General features: G+C 36.0%; 1 protein-coding gene across 7 annotated transcripts in view; it reads left to right on the plus strand.

The window, feature by feature from the left end:
- Positions 1 to 2284: 2284 nt before the first annotated feature.
- The window catches only part of PHF3 (PHD finger protein 3), an 83983-nt gene continuing 65430 nt past the window's right edge, over positions 2285 to 20837 (plus strand). For 2 of the 7 annotated variants that reach the window (XM_071219672.1, XM_024576554.4), the window contains exons 1-2: positions 2285 to 2650; positions 11599 to 11867. Coding sequence is in view for 3 of the 7 variants with exons in the window: in XM_024576554.4 (XP_024432322.2) it covers positions 11624 to 11867 (244 nt within the window). In the remaining 4 variants the exon portion in view is untranslated. Of the gene's footprint in view, positions 2651 to 2855; positions 2960 to 11598; positions 11868 to 17214; positions 17278 to 20837 lie in introns of those variants that run through there. The other 5 variants (XM_053913511.2, XM_053913510.2, XM_053913515.1 and 2 more) reach the window with 5 other exon arrangements.

Here is a 20837-nt window from a genome sequence, read left to right on the forward strand (position 1 = left end):
ACTGTCAGTAATATACTATATATTACAAATATATTAGCCATGTTGTCTTGTTTTCTATCAAATTCAATTTTCTTGAGTTAACTTGGAGGTTTCAATGTTACCAATACAACCTGATTTTCTGATAGGTCTTTTAACTAAAAGAGTCCTGCATACAGTAAGAGCCATCCCAGTGTTACTATGCTGGTTCTGTTTCTTAGCAACCTTTGTATGGATTGGGTAAAAGATAGTTTGTATTTATATCTGGAAGCAAAAAGCAAAGATCATTAATGGACGAATGTGAATCTGGGCTCTTGGCTGGTTCAAAATAACAGAATCAAAACATGATGTGTGTCAAGCTTGTTGGCTTTTGAGGATTAGAAAACTGTGTTTCGTCAATGTGACAGTCTTATGTTTCCTACATTTTCTTTTTACCTCCATTTTGCTTTTTTCATAAATTTACTAAAATTTCTCTAACATGGCTAGGTTTTTCCCAGCTCATTTAAGGGGATTTTCCATCTAATGATTTTTCATTCAAGATCTACCTATTGAATTCCTTTAGGATTGGATTTTATTTATAACAATAATCTTATTCTTTCCTAAAGGCTTTTTCAAACTTCACATTGAGGTCCAGAAAAAGAATAAAGATAAAATTATATTTACTTTTGCAATTCATCCCAGACATTCCGAGTAAAAAACATTTAAAAACAATGTTTTTATTTATTTTTAGAGGGAAAGGAAGGGAGAGAGAAACATCAGTGTGAGAGAAACATGGATTGGTTGTCTTTCTTGCAGACCCTGATCAGGGAGGAACTGCAACCCTGGTATGAAACCTAACTGACGACCTTTCCCTTTGCAGGACAACGCCCAACCGAGCCACATCAGTCAGGGCTAAAAAAAAAAAAAAAAAAAATCTTTAAATTAGTTATTTCTATTTTTCCTTCTCAAAAAACATTATAAAAAAGATTGTAAAACAAAGTTTTGAGGGATTGGTGAGCCAAGGCAGGAGCTGGAATTCTAGAATTCCAGTAGAATTAGGACAATCTAAAATCTCCTTTGTGGAAGAGCTTTTGGAATTGGGAGTGCTAGTAATACCAGAAGACTGGAGAGAGTACAGAAGAGATTTTCGCCACATGCCTGCAAGCTATTATTCAACTCTGCTCAAATCTTAAAATGTGGCCTGTGGTTGGTGTGAGGCTTAAATCAGCAAATGAAGGTTTCAGAAGAGCACACAGGTGCTGGCTGTCATTCTTTAGTGGGTACTGTAATGGTCCCTGCAGATAGCAGATACAATTCCTGTCCCTAAGGGGCTCATTTCGGTCAGGGTGATGAGTAGCAATACCTCACAGTGCTTATTAAGGGCTGAGAGACAGGGGTCAGCCCAAGCTGCTGTAGGAAGCCCGTAAACTGGGCCCAGACTCTTAAAAATTACTGAGACATCGAAGAGCTTTCGGGTTCTTATAGTTATTGATTTTGGGTTTATATGGGTTATATGGGTTAGTTATATTTATTGATATTTACCTTCTTAGAAATTAAACCTAAGGGGGAAAAACACTTAAAAATAACAAAACTCACTGCCAACGCACATAATATATTGATTATGAAAAATACCTTTTCCCAAAATTTAATAGAGTGGTACTGTTTTAAATTTTTGCAAATTTCTTCAATGTGTGGCTTAGAAGACGGCTGAATTCTCATCTTTGCTTCTGCATTTAATCGGTTTCTACATACCGTTTTGGTTTAAGCAGATGAAGGAAATTGGGCCTTATATACCTATGTGATTGCAAAAGAATAGAAGATTCTCTGTAAGGTCTTGGGGTTCTCTCAGGGGATCCTCTGGCCACACTTTTTGAGAATTGCTAACTTAGATCTGGAATGTTTCTTGCAGTAGGTAACTTGACTCCTGAAGTAGATCAGCTATCGAGATGGTTAATAAGGGGACTTTTCTGCAAAGCCAGCAGATTCTGAGGCAAGGGGCTTAACTACTCCAACCTCCTCCACCATTCTTCAACACATACCCAAGTGATTAAAAAGTACCTGGGGGAACGGATTTGCCTATCAATATTACATTAACTATGAAGCCTTAGTGCTTAACACAACCGAGAAAAAGAGACTATCTGCCTTTCCCCTACCGTCCGCCCGCGAAGTGAAAGCTACCAGCCCGCGGGCGGTGTCCAGTCCCTTAGAAGCCTTCGAATGGCGCGGAAGCGCGGAGGAGCGCTGCCGCCCCCGGTCCCGCGGAGGCGCGGCGCGGCGCGGCGCGGCAGGGCTTACAGCGCGCAGGCGCGGCGGCGGCCCGGAACGGTAAACAGTGGGGTCACGTGACGCAGGCTCGGCTTTTACCCCCGCGCCGCCGCCGCACGCTGATGGCTGTGGGGTCTAGCACCGCCGCACAGTCCCCACGAGGCGGGCGGTCCTCGGGTTCTGGGCGGCGGCAGCTGCAACGAGGGCAAGGAGGGAGGCGCAGAAGCCAGGAAGGTGTCGTCAGCAGCAGCCGTCCGACCCCGTGAGGAAAAGAGGCTGTGGCAGCGACGCCGACGTCCTGCGCGTACCCCCTCTCCGCGGCACCCACCCGGCCCCCTCCTCCTCCTCCTCCTCCTCCACTTCGGCGGCGGCGGCAGCGGCCATCATCTTCCTCTTGCTGCCAGTGGTAGCGCTCGTCTGGCGGAGCTGGGTGAGTTGCGGCTCTGGCCGCGGCCAGGGAGACGGGCAATCCTCCCCTCCCCCATCCCTTTCCACACGCGCGACGCCTCGGCCGCTCTCCCCGCCCCGCCCGCGGCGGACACTCCGCGCCTTTCTCCCGCGCGGCGGGGAAATCATCTTTCTGGCCTCTTGCGCAACGTCCTCGGCCTACCCGGGCCGCGCCTCTGCCGCCCGGGGCCGTTTGGACCGCGGGCTGGGGAGGGAGCCGCGGCGGCGAGGTCGCCGGGCGGAGGGTCGGGACCGAGGTGTTTTCCCCGCTCCTGCTCCGGGGCCCTCGGGGGTGAGTGTGCCCCTCCGCCGCCGCGCGGGCGCGCAGGCCCGGAGTCGCGGCGGGTGCTACTGGGAAGGCCCGGCCTGCAGGCCCTCGTCCCGGCCCTTCGGCCCTCTTTTCTCCAAGAGAGCCCCGGCATCGCTCTTTGGGCCCTGGATCCAGGTACCCGGGACTGGCTTTCGCTGTGAGGCTGAGTCCGGTTCCCGTTTGTGGAGATGGGGAGTTGGCGCTCCATCCATCCTCCTGCCGCGCGCTTTTGTGCCCGGGACCCAAACTGTCGACGCCTTTTGCTTAGGTTGGAAGGAGAAGCCTAGAACCCGGCCTTCCGATAATACATGTAATTTACTGAACCACTCTGTGATGCGTGCGTGTTTAATAGTGCTAAATAACTTACCATCTGACCCTGGGGGGGGGCGGGGACGAGGGAGATGGGGAGGGAATGCTGGGACCGCGCACAGTCCGGTCCCCCACTTTCCCCCTGCAGTGTTTTGCCTGGTCCGATGATCTTTTCCTATCTTTGGGTAGGAAATGCCGTTTCCTAGACTTAAGATTAGAGGTAATTGGAGTGTGATTTTGGGTACTATTCAAGAATCATTCGCAGAATATGATCATGGATAGTGATTAATGTAAGTGGCAACAACGCTTTAATTTCTATCTAGCCCTAATTAATCTTCATTACGTGTGGAGATGCTTAATTTACAATTAAACACAGGTAGTTGGCGTTCCCCAGATAACATTACCATCTTATTTTAAGCTAAAAAAAATTATACGGTAAACTGCTTAGGGAGTATTTAAGTAGCACATTGTTCTATTTGGTTACTATTTGGGGGTTGAACTTACCTTCCTTTTTTCCAAACTGGTTCTTTGAGATCTTACAGAATTACACCTCTGTTACTCATTCATTTCCTATCATTTTTTGATTCTTGAATGAAGTGTTTGGGATTGTGAAAATGTTTTTGCATGTGTGTTTGTGGTATGAGAGAGACCTGAGTCAAGGAACCGGGAAATCTTTGTAGCATTCTTTTATTTTTGAATTTGTATCTTCATTAAAGAGCAAAAAAGGTGTTGTGTAAAGATTGTTATTTGGAATACTAATTTTTAACATTTACTACTACTTAGATCTTAGTTATTTTTTCTTCCCAATTCTTCTGGTTACTGGCCCTATGTTAATTTCCCTTTATCATTATTGCCATCACTGTTACTGTTTTTAACTGCATACTCCATTTCCCCATGATAGTAACAATTTATAGGGGGACTTTTTAGGAGCTATTGTTGCTCTGTTTAAGCCACACACAGTAAAGTTGGTTCCTTAGCAGCACAAAGTGGGCCACTTACTATGTATGCGGAATTACAACCTTAGATACCGAGCTTTATTTCATAGCTATGCTGGTGATTTGTCAAAAGATAAAAAATGAATTAGTGATAGGGCCAGTTTTCCCATTCTTTGCATACTTTATAGGTCCATTTGTTGAAGAGCATGAAAATATAATTTTTTTTACTGCTTTTGCATCCATTGGGAGGATAGTGAACTCCCTTATTTATCACACTGAATTAATTATGCATTCCATGCTGTTTGATAGACCTCAGTTAACTTTAGCTAATCCAGTGATATACTCCTCTGTTGCTTATTCAGATACCTCAAATCTGTAAATGTAGATGAAAAATAGCTTTAGTTAAAATGTAAATTTCAGGATAGAAAAATTGAAAGGAAATTGTCTTTATGTTATTTAGAGCCATATTATTGAAATTTAAATTGTACTTAACATTGGAATCAAGAAAGGTTAATAATCTTTGCTTATGTAACACTTTATTAACAAAACGATTATTGATTAAAGTTGGAAGGCAGCAAGTGACAATTTAGATTAATGCAAAATTAACTTTGAGTTTAGGATTTACATAATATGGATTGTACTTGGAAAAACTGGTGAATATAAATTATGTATACAGTTCTGTTTTGGGGGTAGTAAAATGTAGGTAATGGTTATGTTCCTTGACATGGTAACATGGTGTTTGCCTTTTGGTACATTTAGCTTTCTCAAGTGCACTGTTTTGTTTTCTAGAAGATTTCTTGTGAAATAATTTTTACGTAATTTTTGTATGAAGATCTTTTCTATTTTGGAGGGATAGTGAGTCTTATTGATTAGCATCTCAAATTTGTGGATTACCCACAGTTACTTCACCACACAGTGTCCAGGAGTTCCGGGTTTTGGAGTGCTGTTTTCTAAATACTTTCATCGATCCACTTTTCAAGAATTTTGATAATTGGCTGCTGAATTTCTTTTCTTGGGCTTTATTTCTCTCTTATTTCTTCCTAGAGGTCCCCCCCCCCCCATAGTCCTAGATATTATTTTCAAAAGCATAGACGTTTTATTTTTTTTACCAACAAAATTGATTTGGCATGTTGTTACACATTTATGAAACTGTTCCACTGAGAATAGTAAAAAAATACTCTTTAAAAATTTTTGCCCTTTGATTACACAGGGAAAGATACTGGGAGTATTGATTTGATTCAAAATATTTGAGACCTAGGTGCTGTTTGTACTCAAGGAACATAGTCTAGATTGAGAGACAAGATTTAAACAAATGAGGTGTTAAGTTGTGTTAAAAGCTAAAAGCTGTTATTGTATGAGGAATTGCCAAATGTATAGACTGGACAATTCCATGCATTGTATACTTACTTTAGATCATCTTTTAATGGTCAGGAGATTTAAATTTTTATGATTATTTGTATAATAAAGAGGGGATGAAGAAAAATAGTTAAGTAAAAACTTCAAAATATTACACAGAAATTTAAATCTCAGCACTAATTTTACTAGACAGTTTTGCATAGCATAATAGATTGAACAGAAAGGCTAAACTTTAGAGTTCTGATTCATTCATGATTTGGGTGAGCTGGCCACATGGAAACATTCTAAAATTGTAGACTGAAAATAAATTCCAAAGGTAGTAGTTGATAATTTGTAAAATATTTATATTCATTGAAGTTAGCCATTTTATTTTTTTATGTGTAGGGAGGGGCTAAATACATACTTCCTAATTTATTTTGGAAGAAGGATACATCACTTTGTTTCCAGTATTTTTAAAGATTTCATTAATGATGTATTAGCAACATAAAAATTAGTATGTGTTATGCAAATAGAGTATATAAAATAACAGTAGTTTAAAAGTATAGACTTGTGAATCATACTGCCTGGTTTCTGATTTAGATAAACTAGGTATGTGACCTTAGGCAAATTATGTAATGGTTGGATATCAGTTTGTTCATCTGTAAAATAGAAATAATAATTTTACTTACCTCGCAGGGTTGTTGTGAGGAACTAAAGAGATAATATAATGCCTGGGGCCTGGCATGTAGTACATGCTATATACATCCTAGTTTGAACTATTAGTACCTAGGTCATAGTTTTAGTAATGTGCTACTTCTACCTTTTTCATGGTTTATCCAAACTGCTTCCCATAATGTCAATAGGATATGGCTGTAAACTTTGAAGTTAACTCTTCTACTACTGTTGGTACTTAGTGTAATTCTGCTTTGGGGAATTTCAAGTTGTACTTGATAGTTCTTTTTTTAGGTTCTTAGGTCTGATTTGGTATTAGTAAGGCAGACACCTCGTATGACTTTGTAGAATTGTGTCATATCACATGGCTTAATTAGTGATTTTCCTTGCCTCTACACTGGAAGGATAACTATAATTCCCATCATATCATTAAAAAACTGACCTTTGTGTCAGAGTGGATTTGAGTCCTAGCTCTGTCACTTGTTTACTCTGTAATATTGGGTGTAACTTTGCTAAGCTTTAGCTGCATCTTATAAATTGAGAGTGTAATAGTACCCGCCCAGCTGTGTGGTTATGAAAATTTAAAATTTTAGCACAGTGCCCAGCACATAATAAACATTCAGTGAATTTAACTTTATAAAGAGGTAATTTAGGGTAATGTTAAATGCATTGATTCTTGAATGAAATTCTGGGTTCAGATTTCATCTCTACCATTTAACTGTATCAAAATAATCTCTCTGATCCCAGTTTTTTTGTGTGTGCGTGTGTAATTGGGATTATAATATTGCATTGGTGTGAGGATTACCTTAATAAATGTAGAGCAAAGTTTCTTAATCTAGGCACTATTTTTTTTTGGCTGGTTAATTCTTTGTTGTGGGGCATTAGCATTGTAGTATACTTAATAGATGTCAACATGTCCTCTCCAGGGGTGATGACCAAAAATGTCTCCATATATGGCCAAATGTTCTCTGGAGGGTCACAATCACCTTTGATTAAAAATTACTAATGTAAAGCATGTGGAACAGCTCCTGGCATGAAGTTAAAACACATTACATTTTATGTTGTTATCATTAGTAGGATAGTAGGATGGTGCTTTTGTTTTTATTTTTCTTCTGCTGCTACTGCTGCCTGTTAGAAATTCGTTCAATATAAGCATGCCTAATGAATTGATGGCTTAACTTAAACTGTGGTGTAGGGGCTGGAAGGCACCAAGGCCTTTGCATTTCAGTCTTTGCCTGGGTTACTGTTCTGTTAAGCATGGATCACTTTATTTCAGGTTTTGGCTCACATGTTTCCCTATTAACAGTTACTTCATTAACCATCATAGATAGAATGCCCTTCTTATCGCCCCCATCACTATTAACCTCATTATTAACCTTTTTCCCCTAGATTTTATAATTTCCTGATACATATTTGTCCACCCCCCATACTCATACAACTATAGAATACATGAGACAGCTTCCTGAAAGAATAACCTGTTAGGGCCTTTGATTGCTTTAGTGATTTAACTTTAGATTTATATGTACTATTTTTTTTTAAAGGAGATAAGGTATATAGCTTTACTTTGAATATGTTTCTGAAAAGTTGAGCTACTCAATTTTAATTTACTCTTAAAGGGGATCTTTGTAGAAGTGTTTTTGTTGGTGCTTTTTAAATATTTTTACATTCTATTCATACATGAAACACTTAGAAAACATTGTATGCTGGTTTCATGAGTGTGAACTAAATTTGGCTCAAGTATAATTCTCAGAGTTCAGATGAAACAACCACTTTAAAGTGGGAACTGTCTCTGGATTCAGATTAAATTTTATTCCGATGTTAGTACTGATACTTATTTGAGTTTTTCTAAATGGTCCATTAGGATCAAACTTGGCCATTCATAATTAGCACATGCTGTTCCCTTTGCCTGAGAGTCTTCTGGACCTTGAGGAGCCAGCTCACACATCACCTGCTTAGTTTTTCCTGGTCTCATGAGTTCCACTTTCCTCTGATACTATCTGCAGCCCCACACAACACTTTCATATTTCATTGTGATGTTTATGTGTTTTATTTGTTTTTGTCTCTATCCTCTGTTTTGAATTGTCAGTTCCTTGAGGTTGAGACTAGGGTCTGGTACCTATGATGCTTAATAAATACTTGAATGATTAATTTTGAATTAAGCAGATTATCTAATTTTCTGATTTAGATGGGTAATATTTTACTGTCTGTAAACATGAGATGTGACTGTGAACCCAGAAGTAATTTTGGGTTTTAGCATAAATGTGCTGATTTGATTGGATGCATACACATATTATTAGTCACTTAAAATATACTCTAGATAGCCCCGGCTGGGTAGCTCAGTTGCTTAAGAGTGGTGTCCTGATACACCAAGATTGCAGGTTCGATCCCCTGTCAGGGTACATTCAAGAATCAGCCAGTGAACGCATTAATAAGTGGAACAACATTAATTGATGTTTCTTTCTCTCATTTCCTCTCTATCTCTAAAATAAATAAAAAATACACCCTAGATAGACTTGCTATGTTTTAATTACTAAATTTATAGCCTCCACCTTGGCTGATGTGGCTTAGTGGATTGAGTGCTGGCCTGTGAACCCAAAGGGTTGCTGGTTCAGGTCCCAGTCAGGGCATGTGCCTGGATTGCAGGCCAGGTGCCCAGTAGGTGGCGCGTGAGAGGCAACCACACATTGATATTTCTCTCCCTCTCTTTCTCCCTCCCTTCCCCTCTCTAAAAATAAATAAAATCTTTAAAAATTTTTAAAAAAAGAAAGAAATGTAACTTTATTGTATCAGTCTTTCTCAATGTGTGACCCTGGAATCCTTTTTTCTGATATGCTTATTTAAATCCAGGAAAGCACACTTCGTTAGTCATATTAGTCTTGGCAAGAAAATATTGGAAAGTTTGGTTCACTCATCTTACTTACAGTATGCTTTACTATTTTTTTAAATTGAGCTATAAAGACTAAATATTGTCTACTGTTGAGATTTAAAAATATGCCATCGGCTCTGAAGTTACTTTTAATAAGAGTTTTGGGATTGTTCACTAATAGTAGTATTAATGAAAAAAAAATTGCTCATCTAGGTCACTATTTTGAATGGGCTTGTGTTCCTTACAGCTTTGTGATTTCAAGCTCTATGTTATTTCTGAATGTTCTGAATGTCCCTACCACTTGAAAGCACACACACACCATATAGTTGGGGCAACAGAAAGGCTAACCTCAGGTGAAGTTTGTAGAATTTACCAGAAACACGATGTTACCATAATGAGTGCATTTTCAGGAGTTGAGCATACCATTTTTAGAGGAGTGTTAGCCTTTTTTTTCTCCGAGAGTTGGAATTGTCTTTTTTTCTTTTTGATTCTTCTGAGGAAAAAAGATTCCTAAAATTTCCTAATTTTGGGTGCAGATCTGAAGAGGAAGGAGGTAGTTTTGGCCTGTTGTGTTCTTCGGATTCAAGCACATTCATCTATACAAATTTATGGGTTATTGTATTTATGTAATTTGTAAAGATTCAGTAAACTTTTTGTAGTTATTTTTAATTACCAAAAATTTATTATACTAAAATTTTCTTGGAACCTGAAAACAGCAGGAGTGTTGGTGATGTATACAGTTTTAGGGAATTAAAACTTTTCCTGACTTTTCATCAGCATTGTAAGCTGTAATTTTAACTGTTACAATTTGAGAATGCATGTAAAATAAACAGCAAGTCATCAAAGAGTTAACATTTTGTTATTTCAGTGCCTTATTATTTATATATACATATATATAGTAGAATTTGAGAAGAAATACATCCTTCTATTTAGAAGAGGATTAATTTTTTTAGGAGTGAGGTAATTTTCTTTCCCTTTTAAAAAATTTAAAGTTCAGTTACAATAAACTGCATCTACTTAAAATGAACAGATTGATGAATATTGGTGGATATATACACTTATGAAACTACTACCCACAATCAAGATTTAGGATAGTTTCATTATACATTTCAAATTATCTTTCTTTTCCTTTGCAGTCTATCCGTCTCATTCAAGGCCCCAGGCAACCACTGATTTGATGGAAAATTATGAAAAATTGTTTTTAAAGAAGAGCCTTTAATGAGTGAAATCTAGTCAATTTCTAGCTTTTTAGCTCAGTGTGTAAGGTCTGTGGACATGGGCTGTGGAGCCTAGAAACCTGTGTTTGAATCTTGGCTCTGTTTTGTGATTTTGGGGAAGATAATTTAAATTATTTAAATGAATTTGGTTCTTAAAACAATAGTTTACTGGTCTGATTGGGACTGAATTAGTTAAATGTAGGTAAAATGTTTAGCAGCATATAATATATACTCAGTAAATTGTAGAGTATCTTTGACCTCTTACTTCATTCTATAGGGGAAAGAATTCAAGGACAATTTGAGGAAATTTTGGTACATTTGGGGCTAACAAAAAAAAACCTTGGAATTTTGCCTAATTAGCAGAATTTTCTAGCTAACTGAATATTACTAAATTTTTTGTTGACTCCCCTGCACTCCCAAAAACATCCCTTCAGTTTTCTCAATATTGGAAAATAATTCAACTTTCTATAATTGAGGCTCCCCTAAAATACAAGATGACTTTGGCTGAGTGATACCTTGTATGTATTTTGGTACATTTCGAATATGAGACTAACTTGAAATCTGTGTGGGCAACATAAAGCTCACTAAAATAAATTTAAGTCTCTGATATGTTGTCTTGTCATTTATCTCATTTTATTCTAAAGGGCCTCCCTCTCCCTCCCCCCCCCCCATGTGTGTATGTGCACATCTGTGCCTGCGTGTGTGGAGTTGAGTTTTAATTTACTGGGTTTAGTTAATACTTTCTTTCCACTTTTTTCCCTCTACTACCCCCACAGAAAACTTTGTCTCCTTATATTACCTTTCTTTAAATGCTTTGTAAATATAACAAGGCTATTTTGCAGTTTTAATATGGATGGGACTATAAATTACTTGATTTTGGCTCTTTTATATGGACTTATTGTAAAACCAATGTCTGATTCTTAATTTATGGGAAGAATATGGTTAAAAATACATGATTTTTATGGTTTAACCTTGTAGTTTTTTCAACTGTGTCAAATTAATGGAGTATATACATAGTATTTTTTCCCCCTGAAAAATAATGAGTAAACATTTAATAGGATTTCTGGTAAGATGATATTCTACATGCATGTTGAAGAAACATTATTTAGTAACAATTCGTTCTACATGTCCAAATGTATATTGGAAAACAGTGAGGACTCTTTTTTTTTAACAATTCAGAAATACCTAAGTGTGTTCTTAGACTCAAAACTATTAAAATAATTTGGTTTTAGGTGATTATCAATTAGTAGCTTTATTTCTTATGGTATTTTTTTTGTCTTTCTATAGGGTTGAAAGACACACAGAAGTCTTCATGGATATAGTTGATACATTTAATCATTTAATTCCTACTGAACACTTAGATGATGCCCTATTTCTAGGATCCAACCTGGAGAATGAAGTCTGTGAGGATTTTAGTACAAGTCAAAATGTCTTAGAGGACTCGCTGAAGAACATGCTCAGCGATAAGGATCCTATGCTAGGATCTGCAAGTAACCAGTTCTGTTTGCCTGTTTTGGATAGCAATGATCCCAATTTCCAGATGCCTTGTTCAACAGGTAATTCTTACTTTTTTTTTTTTTTTTTTTAGTCTGCAATTTAAAATAAAAAGACTTTTTAGCAGCATTTTTTTTCTTTTTCTTTTTGATGAGGGTAGTGAATTTAGGGTTCTTTCCTTTGAATTTAGATATAATAGGCACCAAAATTAGAATTTAAATTGAATTTCCTTCCAGGGAGTGTGGAATTATTTTCAAAGATAGTATTATGGATATAGATAGGAATACCATATAATTTATCATCCTAAGTGGGACACTTGAGAAATACAGGGGATGCTGTGAAAATTACATCATGACAACAGTTGTAATTGGGACTTGGCCTAGCAAATAGGGATTGCTTAGCAAATTGGTACATCACTCTAGGCCTCTGGAGTCAAGGGGAACAGCTGAATTGACCATTCTTGTTGTCCCTTCCAGCCCTTCAAGTCTAATATATTATGTGCTCCTATTTCAGATCTTTGTATTTTTACAGGTACCTCAAAACCAGAGAAAGAACTCTAGACTTGTGCTAGCCAACATAGTAACTGCTAGCCACATATAACTTAAATTACTTGAAATGAGTCTGTTCCTAATTGAGATGTGCTGTTAAATGTACATCAGATTTTAAAGAGATTGAAAAAAAGAATGTAAAATACTTTATCAGAAGTTTTGGTAATGTTGATTGCATGTTGAGGTGATATTTTGGATATTTTTGGTTAAATAAGATACAATAAAGTTAATTTTACCTCTTTTTATCTTTTTAAAGTGGCTACTGGAAAATTTAAAATTATTCAACACATGTGTGGCTTGTATTATATTCTATTGGCCAGCACTGCTCTAGGATCTGTATGTAGTTGAAGTCAATGAAAGATTGAGGAAAGTAACTTTCTGTAGGGCTAAACTAATTCTTAGTCAAATCATTTCAGAGAGAGAATAATATGTTGAAAATATGTAGATTTTCTTTCACAATGCAAAGAAAATATTACAACATACTAGTACAATTTAACCTATCCTGTAAGCTAGAATTAGATAAAGGAAAATCAGCTTCACATGGAGAAATGAGGCTTTTCCTCATTGTTCCCTAGAGTAGTTCACAGATTTAGGTTGTGTTGGTCCATTTTTCAGTGACTCTGGACTTCTGTATTTCAGTCTTCAGTGTATTTTTTAAATTTTCTTTTAATGTTTTTTACTTGATATTTTAATATAAAAATACTTAGTTTAGATTCGGTGGCCTGCTTTCATCCATAAATTTGTCAGATAACTTTGCCCAAAAACCTCAACACTTTGGCTAACTAGGAATCTTTTCATTATAACACCTTAATATCAAATCTTTTGAATTGCTTGCTAATGGTGTATCTCTGAATTATATACATTGTGTTGTGTTATTGCATAGGCTTACGTTGTTTTTGTTGTATTCTAAATGTTTTAAAGCTGTAAAATTTTTGTTTTATGTATGCATTGTTTAAGTTTTTTACTTTGGTTTCTGTGTCAATACAGTGTATTTGATTATCTTTATTGTCAAGCACTTTTGCCAATGTTTTGTTGTATGCACAAAATTTTGCAGTTCAAATTCAGTAAAAACACTTATTGAATACTTTCGTGCTTGTTACTGAGAATACAGTTACCCTCAAGGATTTTATACTGGGTCTGGAATTGACAAATGTATCATCCTGTTAAGACTTCTTTACTTATAAAATTCCAGCTCTTTAGTAGTAATACTGGTATTCCTATATTCAATTCCTCTTCTTTCATCCTTTTATTTTTTTAATTAAGTTTTAATGATATGAAAAAAGCCTCTTTAGTTTTGGTAACCGTTTTCTTTTGCTAACAGAGGGTTTTGAACATGTTTATTGAGATAATGTAAACCTTTTTAGAGGTATAATTAATATTTATGATTTTATTATCTTACAAACTTTAAGAATTTAAGTAGATTTGTTTTTTTAATCTTAAATTTGTTTGCTACAGTTATTTATCTTAGTTCAGAAACAACTGTATTGATATATGTATAATACATGTTTTTAAGATATGTAAGGGAATACGTGGGGGGGAACTTAAAATAATAAAGCTCTTCTGTCTAGGATTGTTTAGATTTCATTGTGCGATCAGGCAGGGGATTTGTTTTTATTGCTTCAAAGTTTCTATTGCCCATTGGGATAAAAGACCTATGTATTTTCTAATGATAGCAAAGTGAAAATCATTAAAAATTTTTTCTTTTAAATTTTGTTTTGAAATAACTTTAGGTTTAAGAGAGTTGTAAAGAAGAAATTTCATTATAAACTATTTCCTGAAAACTATATGTGGTCAACTTTTAAACTTTTAGATAGTCAGAAACTACTCCAATTTTTGCTATAAAATAAAGATGACATAGTTCTTACCCAGGTACTTGTACCTCTATAGGTTTTTATTGATTGTCTTGACTGAAACTTATCAGGGAAATGACCCTATTAGTATTCCTTAGGCCAATGAAAGCTACAGATTATGGTTATTTTGTAACATTGGTTTTGATAGTACTAAAATTAGTACACAAAACTGCTGTGTCGTGTTCTCTGCTATGCTAAACCAGGTTGATTTGCTGTTAAAGACCAATGTTTTGGTTGACATAGTTGAGTGGCTTGCATTATACTTCAGTTGTCTCCAAAAATCATAGAAGGAACTTTAAAGTTAAAAATAGGAAAGAAAAATGGGAGATTACTTCTAGTACTTGTCAGATGCACAAAAGTTGGGATACCAATTATTTCATTTTGAGAGATAAACAGTTGATTTCTCCTCCTCTTTTTGAATGCTTTTGACTCTGTAAAGTGTTTCTTTGACTGCAGTGTTTGCATATAGTTTTTAGATTTGCCCAGTAATACAATTTTTAAAACTCCAGCAAGTGAGGAAAATTATTATGTGTGGGAGAAATGTTTGCTTTTGATGATCAAATCAACTATTGGTGCTCTTCAAAAATCCTGTTGTTATCGTTAAAATGAAAATTATGTTTTCCCAAGTATTAGGTTCCAGACACAATATATTGTTTATATATACCACTTGAGGAATGTATTCCAAGTCATTGAAATGGTGTTTGAAAAACTGGTATTATAGTGTCATGAAGAAATGTTTCTCATTTTACAAACAATGTGTTCCCATTTTACGTAGATAGCTATGATTCATAAATGTAAAGCAAGCTTTAACATTGTGGTCCTTTTCCTTTTATGGTGTATTGAAAAGAAATGTCCAGTGGCTATAATTTGATTTATTTCTCTAAGACCAGGAAGAAAAACACACTGTAGATACAAGGGTATTCAGAGCAGCCTTTCATTCAAAAGCACTTGTAGATATTACATCTCTCAGGAAAAACAAGATGTCCTTTTCAGGCTGTATCATGGCATACAAAAATCATCACTCACTTAAAAAAAAAAAAAGCCCTCCTGCAGCATGGTTTTTAGAGATTAAACACATCAAAAAGTCATTGAATTCTTATTAGTATCTATCTTGTATATTTGCTTAATATTGACTCATACTCTGTACTTGCATTTTTTCAACTGTAAAGGAAAACTGCTAACATGCTTATGTAATACTTTTCTATCAAGAATGACGTTGATAATAGATGATCGGGTCATGTTATTTACCATATTGTGCTGTGTATAATGTGCTCCTGTGTGTAATGTGCACCCACATTTTAGGCCCAAACTTTCAGGAAAAAAAACCCTTCAATTATTTATTTATTTATATTTAGATACTTGTTTTTTTGTATTATAAGGGAATTTTAGCATTTATTTTTGAATGTATCATGGTACAAGAAATTTTATGTAACAAGTAATTATAGAACACAAGAACAGATATAAGATATTTCAGGTACTACCCATGTATAATGCGCATCCTTATTTTTCCCTCAAAAATATGGGCAAGAAAGTGCATGTTATACACAGCACAAATACGGTAATCAGGATTTTAGGTTGTGCTGCTTCCTTTTGAGCAAAGTATTGTAATAACATATTACAAGCTTCTCAGCAATAGTGTGATTTGGTTCCTTTATTGGCACACAAATTTTTAATGTTTAATCAGCGTTGTGGTTTGGGGCTTCGTCATTAGAGGCAGACTTCATATCTGTAATATTGGAAAAATTATATTGTACATCTTCTGGAGAAATGATTAGTGTCCTAGTATGTCACTGAGATTTGTTTAAAAGGTATTTATAAGTTTTTATGGCTTCATCTTCTTTTGGACGTTTCCAATCAGACAGTACATTGAACTAACCACAGAGGACCTCTGGTCCAATAAAATCTATGTTTTCATTTTAAGATACTAATTATTGTTCTTATTTGTACTTTATTTGTGGGGGTGACAAACTGTGCACATTAATTACACGTGTGGATCCAACTGCACATGTAAATTCATTCCATATTTGCATTGCAGTATTTTTTCACTATTTTTGTTTATTATACTGAGTGGTAATGTTTGTCATTTTTTTCTCTTTAACTGCTATGCTTCAGTGAACCTCTTGTGTCATTGTATTTTTGAGAATTGCATTTGAACAAGAAAATACAATTTTAATACATATAAAGTAGTCATGCAAATGGATGAAAATATATTTGTTAAGACAAAGTGTATACTCTTAATTGAATGCTAGAGAAGAGTAACTGATTAGCCTTTGGAAAACATGCATAGCCTTTAAGAATAAAACTTCATTTCTGTAAGATTGATTATCAATATTAAATAATAATTGAGTTATACTTAAGGGGATTTATTTTTGTGAAAGTGGGATATGTTTAGAAGGGAGTAAACAGAAGAAAGGCAAATGCCTTATAGAATTAGAGCTATAACATGCAGAGGCAAGAAAATGCTAGAAAATGGAAAGGATAGACATAATAGCAGCTAGAGTTGCTTGAAAGTTTGTCACATGGACAATGGATTTGAGTTTTTTGTCCATTGAAAAGTTAGATTCAATATGTAGCAGTGAGAAAGAGACAAAGTTTGGTTGCCTAAAAGGAATTTGGGGTCCCCTCAAAATGGAATAATAGGTTCCTTGGGAATATGGGATTTTCTTTTTTTTGCTGGATACGACCCCTTAGCTGGGTTGTTTCATGGGGGATTTAGGTATCAGATATGCATACCTGGCTTTATTGTGATTCACAGGTGTGTGGCTTTTTTTTTTTTTTTTTTTTTTAACTTAAGGCAAGACCCTCCACCAAGCAAATAGATTACAACTTGCTTTATTGTGATACTTTTATTACAGTGGCCTGGAATTAAATCCTGCTATATCTCTGAGGCGTGCCTGTAGTTGTTTCTAGGGGATGATCTTTTATGGTCTTTTCCAACAAAAGTGTCTCTGTTATTTATTCTTTATTAAAAATTAGACTATGTTTACTTTAATCTTAAATCCTATTTGCAGGTTTGATGTATTCCATTGCTTCTTTAAATTGGTTGAAGTACAACTGAAAGCACATGAAGTGAAGTAAGCAGCTTTTATTGCTCTTAATTCACTGTTGTATTTCTTGCCATATTATTTTTTATGCTTTTTCTATGTTCAGTTTAGACATTTCAAATAGATTATGTCAAACAGGTTATTATTCATTAATCATTGCTGCAAGTCATCCTTAATACCAAAATATCAGCAGTGAACTGAGATAAAACAAATAAGCCCTTTAACACAAACACTAAAATATTACTTTCTAAATTTAGGAAATCCCAAGGTAGAAAATGAGGAGACAGATTGAAATTGGTTTAAGAGATTGTGATTGTGGAGGCTGGCAAACCCAAAGTCTTCAAGATAGGCTGGTAGAATGTAGACCCAGGGAAGAATTGATACTGTAACTTGAGTCTGAAGACAGTCTGGAGACACAATTCCCTCTGTCTTGGGGGACCTCAATTTTTTTCTCTTAAGGCCTTCAGTTGATTTGATGAGGCCCACCCACATTATGGAAGATAATCTCTTTACTCAAAGTTTACTGGTTTAAATGTTAATATTATCTAAAAAAAAAAAACCCTTCATAGTAACATTTAGACTGGCATTTCACCAAATATCTGTGTACTATGTTATAACCAACTTGACACATAGTATGAACCATCTGAGCAAGGTACCAAGCTTTTAGAACATGATAAATTGTTCTTTGAACTATTGCTACTAGTTTATTTATGTTGTCATGAAACTAGTAGTTTTAATCTCAGGATTTTTGAGAAAGTGGTTTCAGAAACAGTGTATAAAGCAGCCAGGTTTTTTCTTTCATAAGGGGTTATATATAATGGAGGTTGATAAAATAGCTAATACATGTGGGTGTTAATGTACCAAGTATTGTACAAAAGTGCTTTGCCAGCATTATCTCATTAACTCTTAATAAAGAACTTAAAAGCTGTAGATAACTTATCAATTCCATTTTATAGCTGAATAAACTGATGTTTTAAGAGGGATTGAGTAATTCCCAAGTTCACCAACAAGTCAAGTCATAGCACTTGGAATGGATTCGCAGTTTTTCTGCCTTTAAGTACATGAGTGGTCTTAAGGGCAAGGCTCTAAACTGTATCCAAATTTTACCTGGCTTCATAGTCAGCAAAATTAGGATAAGAAGTGTTTGAAAAAAATTTTTATGGTGTGTTTCCCTTTGAAATAATAAGTGTGTTTGTAGGAGAGATTTATGAATCCTGAAATAGCTCTTAGCTGGAGATCAAGGGGTTTTAGAGAGAGATAGGCATTGACTAGTGATTTAGTTAACTATGAGTACTGGAAAGATGCTGTAAGGATGTGGCTTTGCTAAGTGCCAACAGGGAGAAATGATCTATGAGTTATGTGTGAGCTATGAGCTATGTAAAGACTTTATTAAGTAAAGAGTTGATTCATTGTATTCACATATTTCCCTTTACATTTTATAGTTGAAGAAATTGAGGTGTTAAAATAAACCACTTGAAGAAATCCTGTTAAAAATGGATTGTTTTTAGCTTTATTTACTTTTTGAATAGTAGTTTTGTTTCTCATAGTACGCTAGATAGTAGGTATACAATGTTGAGTAAAACAAAACTCTGTCTCTGTTCTTGTGGAGCTTAAAGTTTAATATAGAAATAATTTTGTTTTTGATTTCTTTTTTTCCTGTGAGGATGCTTAATAAGTCTAGTTATTTAACATACACTTATCAGGGGAGTTAGTCTGCCTTGGGCCCCCTGTGTCCCCAAACTTTCCTGCTTGGTATGCCAAGAATGCAAGGTCCTGGCCACTCTTTAACTGGGCAATTTTTTAGGGTCGTGTTTGCAGGAAGCAGCCTTGAAGAGTGAGCTAACATTTGCTCCTTCCCCTCTACTTTTACACCAGAGAAAGAGCAGGCTTGCTTACTCATAAAGCAGTAAGTTCCCCACACTGTTTCTCTCCTGTGTCTCAACTCACTGTGTGTGTAGGCATCTGACTAGGTCTACCCACCTTGCCCCTGTGCACCTTGGGGATAGGGAGGCAAAGGGAACTGAAGGCAATATCATGCCGCTTGCCCTACCATGATGACAGAATTCTTTGTCTCTAACCTCATAGTCTCATGTCGTCTGTCTACACTAAGAATTGGTAACAGGCTAGTTTGCAAGTAGGGTAAAATCCTACCCATCACTTTTTTGACAGTACTGTGTTAAAGCTCAAATGATCAATGGGCATTTACCAAAGCACTTTAATTATTAAAGATAAAGAATATTTTAAACTAAATTCCATGAAGGCAGGGGTTGCTCATTACTTTGTTCACTAGAGTAGTTTCTAGTCTAGCACATACTAGGTGTTCACTAAATTTTAACTAGAAGAAAAACACAAAGGAAAAAAGTGGGGCAAAGTAGTGAGACCAGAAGTTAAGAGAGTAAAATACTTGCTGGTGGGGAAGAGTTTTGGCTTTCAGATTTCTAGCAGCCATTGAACAAGAGAACAACATTCCATGGTGAAAAATTAGTGCCCTTGAAGTAAAAACAAATTCAGTGCCCAGGAAAAGGAAAACTTTCTGACACTGAAACTAGAAAGAAATTTCATGTATAGTTTTACCATGATAGGTGATAATAATAAAGGAAAATCCTTAACATGCTTTCAGTGGACATAGGGCTTTTTCTTATAATATCCCTCAATATGTATCCCAGTACACAGGGAATTATAGGGACTAATAGAATGGTTTGGCCCAATCACAGGTTAGATTTTAACTTTCAAACAGCTTCCTTAGATATCATTTATTACACCAGATTTTTAAATATATTGATGTAAGTGAGAGTTATGTAATACTGTTTGAGAATTGCTGGGGATGCAGTTATACCCTCCCCCTTATTCAGCTAAGTGCATGGATATAAACTTTGTAAATAAATAGGGTTATGTAGATTTAAAGGTTATGATCTGGGCATTTGTTTGACTAGGAGGCTATTCTGCCCATCCTGAGAAGGACAGAGCCAAAATTTTTCTAGGAAGACAATTTTTAGGACCCTGTAATGCATAAGTGGACAGGAGAAGCCTCATAATCACAGACATGAGGATAATTTTGATGTAGATAATTTTTATTTTATAGACCATATTTAAAGTGGCAGCTTGTTCAGTAAAATTCATAGAGTTTAGTCTCTTTAGTTCCAGTTGATTATTCTTGGCTGCTTCCAGTCATGGCGGGATTGCACAGTCCCTTGTTTCCATTTTTACCCCAATCATTGCCTGGATTCCTTTGGAACTGTTTAGGTCTGGACTTTGTACTTCTAACTCTTGTGCTTTTTCTTTGTCCCATAATTGTTTGTCTTAGTTGGAGAATGTTCTGAAAAGATTTCTGAACTGGAGCTACTGGTGTTGGTATTGTACTCTACTGTCTCTTTGTCCCTAAAGTATCACTGTTTCCTAATTATGATCTCCTTTTATTATAGACTTTAATTTATGTCTTTAAATGCATCTTTTTAAAAATTTAATCTTTATGGTATTTTTTTCTATTACCATTTAGTCTCCTTATAAACCTCTCCCCCCAGCAATCACCACACTGTTGTCCATGTCCATGAATCCTTTTTCCTTTTTGTTCCATCCCTCCACCCCCTAAC

Source organism: Desmodus rotundus, chromosome 11 (assembly GCF_022682495.2).
Source record: "Desmodus rotundus isolate HL8 chromosome 11, HLdesRot8A.1, whole genome shotgun sequence".
NCBI lineage: Eukaryota > Metazoa > Chordata > Mammalia > Chiroptera > Phyllostomidae > Desmodus > Desmodus rotundus.